The sequence below is a fragment of the Cicer arietinum genome, chromosome 6 (genome assembly GCF_000331145.2).
Source record: "Cicer arietinum cultivar CDC Frontier isolate Library 1 chromosome 6, Cicar.CDCFrontier_v2.0, whole genome shotgun sequence".
In the NCBI taxonomy this organism is placed as follows: domain Eukaryota; kingdom Viridiplantae; phylum Streptophyta; class Magnoliopsida; order Fabales; family Fabaceae; genus Cicer; species Cicer arietinum.
Window position 1 is genome coordinate 9875152 of NC_021165.2, and position 7489 is coordinate 9882640.

Below are 7489 nucleotides of genomic sequence, written 5' to 3' on the forward strand. Positions count from 1 at the left end.
TCTCTCATATTAATCATTTAGAAAACATACATCAAATCATATAAATGGTTTATATTTTTTTATTTTCTTTGCAACAATTTAAATACACATATAACATTAGATAATAAATATCTATCAAAATAATCAATGTCTTTTACTTTCTTCACCTACAAAGTAGTTTAAATAATCAATTTGTTGCGATATTTCGATTAGATCTTAACATTTTATGACAGTAATTCGAAAAAAAATTTAAACTTAAAAGATTTTATGCATAATTTAATATATTTTAAAAACTAATGATATAAATGAATGTAACTTAAATGACTGAATTGAGAAAAAATAAATTGAACGGACTTAAGCGAAAATTGAACTAAATTTAAGAAACTAAAAATACATTATTTTTGTTTGTGTGTTAAAAAAATTGACAGTGACACTCACATATTACTTATGAAAATGAGATGAATCTCGGTTTTAAACCTAGACATTAAAGAATGAATTTATGTTAACATTAACAAAAGAAATAAGTAATGACATGTAAAAAATAGATTAAAAAATGTATGGAAAAAGAAAATAGACAAGGATAATTTAAAAAGAAAGAAAAAGTTAATTCCAGTTTGTTATTGTAAAATGACTTAAAAAAATTGAGACAATTTTATCCAATGTTTTTTACAAAATTAAAGACCACAGTTTAAAAAGTTTAAAAAAAGTGTGCAAAATATTAAATACATTTTCCATGAATAAAAAAAAATAAAAATAAAAACAGCGTGCAGGTGCAAGAAGCAAAATTAAGAACTATAGTAGTACAAGCAATAAACGATACATTTGGTATTTTAGACACAAAATTGAGAAAAGGGAGAGTCGTATTCGGGTTTGAGTGTTCCAAACACTGCACTACTCTCTCTTCGCTTTAATTTTCAATTCACGATATTTGATTTCAGAGAAAGAAAAAATCGAAAAAAGAAAACCCTCTTCAAACCCAAAACCCTGTTTGTTTAATTTCGATGGATTTTCAAGTCGTGGTTCTCGCCGGTGGCGTCTCCAAAAAACTCCTTCCCCTCGTTTCAAAGGTACTCTCATTTTCAATCCCTTTTCTTCTTTCTTATTTTTCATCTGTTTGCTTTGGTGATTAAAATGGGAATGGAAAGATAAGAATTGCAATTACATTCAAACATTTCTTCTTTTCGGTTCGCAGGAGCTTCCGAAGGCTTTACTTCCGGTGGCGAACCGTCCGGTTCTCTCTTACGTTGTCGAGCTTTTGGAACTTAGTAACCTTAAAGATCTCATCGTGGTACCATTCTGATTATAACTATTTCTTTATCTCAATATTAGAAATGGTAAATTTCATTCTAGTGTTTTCAATTAATAATTGGTAATGAAATTTGATTAGGTAGTTGAAGGTGAAGATGCTGCTCTTAACGTTGGTGCTTGGATTTCTGGGGCTTATGCTGATCGCCTCCATGTTGAGGTTTTCATTTTTTTTTTGTGTCATTGCCTATTTTTATAATAATTCAATTGTTGAAGGTGAATATATATAGATGATTGTCTATATATAAATATATATGTCGATAATCACAATATTCATGTCACACATTATTGGATTTGGCTTCTCTGAGTTGAGTAGTTAGTAAAGTGAGAAAACTAAGGGTTTATGTTTAAACCACGAGCGATTTTTTTATGCACATACTTAATATCAACTTTTGATTAGTTTGTCAATAGTTGATATTACTTACTTTACTCTCTGAAATGAGCTGTTCACTTTAGATGATGTGAATCGCATCATAGATTCTGATAGATTTTGAAAGAGATTACTCACTTTAACAGTAGAGTATTATTGATACTCTATCAAAATGTGTGATAATTTTGTGTTTATAAATGTACCAGGTTGCTGCAGTTCCTGAGGATGTGGGAACAGCTGGTGCAATTCGAGCAATTGCACGCCACCTATATGCAAAAGACATTTTGGCGAGTATTGCTTTACCTTGTTGCTTAATCTTCAGATCTAAGTGATATTGATTTATCATAATGGTTGTTTTAACGTTCTGCAGGTTGTCAGCGGGGATCTTGTTTCCGATGTTCCGATTGGTGCTGTTGCGGCTACTCATCGCCGACATGATGCGGTTGTCACTGCTTTGCTTTGCAATGCTCCTATAAGTGGACCTTTGGAGTCAGTGTCCTCTGGTGGGAAAGACAAAACCAAGAAACCTGGCCGCTATGATTTGATAGGGCTGGACCCTACGAAACAGTTTTTACTTCATATAGCAACTGGTTAGATCTCAATAGCTTACCCTTTTAATATATATGTGTTATTTACTGTATGTGTTCTCAACTCTCACGTTGAATCTTGCAACCCTTTTCTAGGAGCCGAAGTTGAAAAAGATCTTCGAATTCAGAAGAGTATTCTCCGTGCTGTAGGCCAGGTTTTTCCTTTTCGTAGTTTCACCTGCCTAAAATTTCTCGTATTTTAAAAAGATATAGCTGTTCTGGTGTGAAAATTATGTGTTAGTTCTAAAACATGTCTTTTAAGCACACTGTTCTGCTATGTACAGTTATTGCATCTCTTGTTCAGTATATTGGCTAACGTTATTAATGAAGTTCTTTTTCTGTCTGTCAAGAGATGGAAAGTTATTATTATGGTTATGTTCGGAGAAAGAAGAAATTTTTTCCATGTTAGAAAAAATGAATTTTTCTTAGAAATAAATGAAATGGTATACAGTATAAAAAATTAAATGAAAGATTTGCATGTTCTCATTTATCTTTTATTCATTTTTATTTTTTGTAATTTGTTCTTCATGTAGATAGAAATAAGAGCTGATCTAATGGATGCCCACTTGTATGCGTTCAAAAGGTATATTCATCTACTTTTTGACTGCCTTATATATTCTAAATCCTAAATTAGTCGTGATTGTATCCTGAAACATTATTTTCTTTGCAGATCAGTTCTACTAGAAGTTCTAGAACAAAAGGGTGCATTTAATAGCTTAAAGCATGATGTATTGCCATATCTTGTCCGCAGCCAACTGGTTAGTCCTTTGTTTTTGCAGATAGATAGTTTAATGGATGGTGAACTTGTAAGGAATCTAACCTGGTTCTAATTTTTCTAAACGAGAGTTAGAAATCAGAAGTATTATTAAATGGTATACCACAAGCAGAAGAAAATGGATCTGAGAAGGTTATTTCTCAAAGCAATCAACAAATGCTGTCTCAAATACTTGCTAATGCATCTGAGCCAACCTTTCATCTACGACATACACTTAATACTAATGGTTCTGATTCTGTTCGAAGAACCCATAAATGCTGTGTCTATATTGCTGGAAGCAGCAAGTACTGTGCTCGCCTGAATTCTATACAAGCATACAATGATATAAACCGCGATGTAAGTCTTTTATTTTGTCAAGGGTGTTTTACCAAGCACCTGATATTGCTTTACACTTTTCGTAGGGCCCAGTTCTGCTTACTTGGGGGCTTTATTCGTTTTTTAATGTAACAGGTGATAGGAGAAGCTAGTCACTTGTCAGGGTATTCCTTCTCTGCTCACAACAACATTATCCATCCTACTGCAGAGCTTGGAGCAAAAACAACTGTGAGTTTGTTAAACACACTCAGAATGCAGACAATTCACACCTAATTACAGTGTTTGCGCTTTCTGGAATCCAGTTTCAGAAGCATTGATTTAGCGTTTCCCATGTTTAAGTTTGTATTTTTGTGATTTGTTTTAGGTAGGACCACATTGTATGCTGGGGGAAGGTTCGCAGATGGGCGACAAATGCAGTGTCAAACGGTCTGTCATTGGCCGCCATTGTAGGATAGGTGCCAATGTTAAGGTGGGATATATTATCCTTGCAATTTAACAGAAAGTTAGTTTTTGGTCCTTTGATTTATTTGTGATAAAATGATTAGTTTACAAATGTGTTGTCTTCAATAATTTTGTCTGAGTTTTTTTCATTTGCTTTTATGTTATTAATGTATGCAGGTTGTCAATTCAGTAGTTATGAACCATGTTACTATTGGTGACTGTTGTTCAATCCAAGGTTCTGTCATCTGCAGCAATGTACAGCTCCAAGAACGTGCCATACTAAAAGATTGTCAAGTAATTTGTTTCTCCTTTTTTAGTTTTCTAGATATTATTTTACATGATTACAACGTGTACAATGTGACATTTCCTTTATTTGCAGGTTGGAGCAGGTTTTGTGGTCACTGCCGGTAGTGAGTGCAAAGGGGAGGTATTGGCTAAGAAATGGAACTGAGATGTGAAAATACGGGAAAATGCATAGCAATTTGACTTATTTTCTACTTCAGCGTTGCTCAGTGCAAATTTTGCAGTTTTTGCTGGCCATAGTTACAAATGGGAGATCATGGCAGGAGGAGCTAAGACATTTGAATATTTCCAATCTGTATCTGTCATTTACAATTTTATTCTCTTATAACTATAGTTTGAAATGGATTCTATTGGTGTTGAGTATTTTTTTTTTGTATAAATAACCACCCATTGTTTCCTCTTAATCTCAGACTTCTGCCATTGAAATGTATGTTATAAGAGACATTACGGTTGGTATCATGATCCTGCACTTTAGCAGTATGATCCTGCACAATCAGTTTTGTAATTGATCAAAGGAGTACTATTGACATATTTTGATTCTGTTTTGTTTTTTCTTTTTTTATTTATGTGCTGTTTTTTTTTTTTCTTTCTTTCAGATCTAGTTATGATAATGTTGATGACGAGTTTCTATTTGCTTTTATTATAAATCATTTAAGCTTATTTTAACTATTTTTTGCAGGGGGATGGTCAATATGTTACCTCATTATGCTTCAAATTTGTTCTCGATTGTCACTTTTTTCTTTCAGTCAAAAAAAGCTTCAATTTTTTAGACTCATTTGACCGGAAATTTTCGAAGACTAATATTATGAGTTAATATATTAATTTTAAATTAATTACTAGTGTTATATGATATTTAACAAAAAAATTGAGACTAATGATATAAGTCGTTATATATAGTTGATGTATACCAGTTGTTTTATGTATTTGTTTAAAATTAATTACATTAATGAAATAACATTATAATATTTTAATAGAAATTATATCAAACAATAAAAAACTGATTAAAAAGCTATTTTAATTATAGATAAAACAAGAAATATTATAGTTATTTAATTCTTATAAAGTTTAATAGATGTTCACCGATAATTCTATTACATTTTACATTGACATTCAATAGGTGTTCGAATATATGATTCTTATTAAAAGTAAGTGTAAAATTATAGTGAATATTTTATTTTCTCTTACTTATATGAGCTTTTTTTTTTTGAAATATTAACTTTTTTTATATTTTAAAATATGATTAAAGTTAGATATTTTTAAAAGAAACTATTTGATGTTTAAACTTTAAAGTCAAACATCTTATGGCCCTCATTTTATATATAGTATGCTGTATGACAAAGAAACTTATTATTTAAATACAAAAATAAAGTATTGAATCAGTCTTCGGAATCCAACGTGTCTTTAGCTACACTTTTACAGAAAGTTGGGATCTTGAAATCCCAATTCCTATTATAAATAAATTAATAACAATAATGGAATCTACATCGTCATTCAGACGGTTGCAAGACAAATAAATACATAACTAATATAATAGTGACTGAGGAGAATCCAATTTCTCCTGCAGAAAATTACATACATTATTACAAAGATTGCTTCAACCCCAAATAAATATCTTACAAAAATTGCTTGCTTCACCCAAAAGTATAAATTACTAGCAATCATATACCCAACTTCTATATGATAATATCTTCATCTTCATCCAATTTATCACCTACACCAGTAAATTCAATCCACCTCATGGACTTACAAATATTCATGAAATAATACAACAGTATCCCTAATGAGGTTAATAAAGCACTAGACAAATATACAATTTTGGTAGCAACTGTCATGACATAAACCAAAAGCACTGATGGAACCAAACACATTAGTATCAAACCAAAGAATCCAATTGGTACCGTAAAAGGTCTTTTCATTGTAGGGAATTTTTTCCTCAACTTAAGGAAAGAAGCAAACTCCAAAAGCATCCCCAAACTATACAAAAAATTAACAGTAGATATAATCTCTGTAAAACTGAAAAAAGTCATAGCAAGTGCTACAAATGTTGACACCAAAATTGCCATCCAAGGTGTGTTAAACAACTTTGACCTTTCACCAAAAATTTTAGGTATAAATCCCAAATCAGACATACCCAAAAGTTGATATGCAGCACTACTTAATTGAGCTTCAAATAATCCAATAAGTGACAAAACAGCACCAATTTCCATCCAATATTTCAACCAATTACCAGCAATCAAACTAGCCACATTAGCAAAATACCCATCAACCCAAACTTGTTGATCAAGTGGCATAGCACCAGTAGCAGCCAACAAAGGAATTAAATAACCTAAACATGTAAGCAATCCAGCAAAAAACAAAGCTTTTGGAAATGTTTTATGTGGCTCTTCAACTTCACCAGCTAAAGTACTAGCACTATCCCAAAAATTCAAGTTCCAAAAAATTGTATTGAAAAAAAGTGTCCAATCTTTTTTCACACCCTCTTGACCTAAACTTAACCATCTACTAGGATCAATTTTTGGCAATGAAATCAAAGACATTAACACAAAGGGTAAAAGGGAAATTACTCCTAAACCAACTGCAGTATAACCAACTATAGCCAAACCAGAATAATTCAAAAAAGACAACAAACAAGTTGAAAAGAAAATTGACACATAACGAGGTAACCCTGAGGACAAAACTGGAAGCACAAGTTTGAGATAATCTATACACAAAACTGGAAAAGATGCTAAATTTATAACACCACTGAAAAATTTCCAATAGCCCATAAGAGAACCCCAAAATGGGCCAAAAGCTTCATTAGCCCAAATAACAAATCCACCATTTCCAGGGAAAGTCGTAGCTAATTCTGCAGTTAAAAGTGCTTCTGGAATACTCCAAATAAAAGGGAAAATCACAAAACCAAGAATTGCAAAAAGTGGACCTGCAGCACCTACTGTTGCTTCTTCACCATAAGGACCACCAGATACCTCAAAATAGATCAGAAAAATTAGAGGTAGAAGTGCTAATTTTTTTTGTGATTTGGTTTCTAGCTCTGGATCTTCATTTTCTACCCTTTGATTTAGAAGATGTTGATTATAAGAATTTTGTGTTGAAGAGTAAAGGGAATTATCAGATTCAACCATTTTGTATTTTTGTGAAATGGTTTTGGAATGTGGGAATGAAAATTTATTATGATAATGATATATATATTCCAATTCCAATTCCAATGTTGAAGGTGAATGTGATTCTATAGTATCATCAATTATTTGTGTTTATATTATATTATATTATATGTTTAAATGATTATGCTTATTCATTTCGTATATAACCCAAAACAACAAGGCAAAGGCATGTAATCATGTAATGTACGTAATTTAATTATTATTTTAATTATTTAATTTACGTGTACTACATATCTTGCTCTCCAACTTGTAG

At 31.6% G+C, this 7489-nt stretch overlaps 2 protein-coding genes across 2 annotated transcripts; one reads left to right on the forward strand and one right to left on the reverse strand.

The window, feature by feature from the left end:
- Window positions 1-837: 837 nt before the first annotated feature.
- Window positions 838-4615, forward strand: LOC101508686 (uncharacterized). The gene is made up of 13 exons (XM_004504273.4): window positions 838-1046; window positions 1172-1267; window positions 1367-1444; window positions 1861-1941; window positions 2025-2244; window positions 2338-2396; window positions 2775-2824; window positions 2912-2999; window positions 3092-3352; window positions 3467-3559; window positions 3696-3800; window positions 3950-4066; window positions 4152-4615. The coding sequence occupies exons 1-13, from the start codon at window positions 981-983 to the stop codon at window positions 4221-4223; spliced, it is 1386 nt and encodes a 461-aa protein (XP_004504330.1). The 5' UTR covers window positions 838-980; the 3' UTR covers window positions 4224-4615.
- A 971-nt stretch (window positions 4616-5586) lies between these two features.
- Window positions 5587-7319, reverse strand: LOC101509005 (probable polyamine transporter At3g13620). Its single transcript, XM_004504274.4, has one exon. The coding sequence runs from the start codon at window positions 7195-7197 to the stop codon at window positions 5749-5751; it is 1449 nt and encodes a 482-aa protein (XP_004504331.1). The 5' UTR covers window positions 7198-7319; the 3' UTR covers window positions 5587-5748.
- Window positions 7320-7489: the final 170 nt, after the last annotated feature.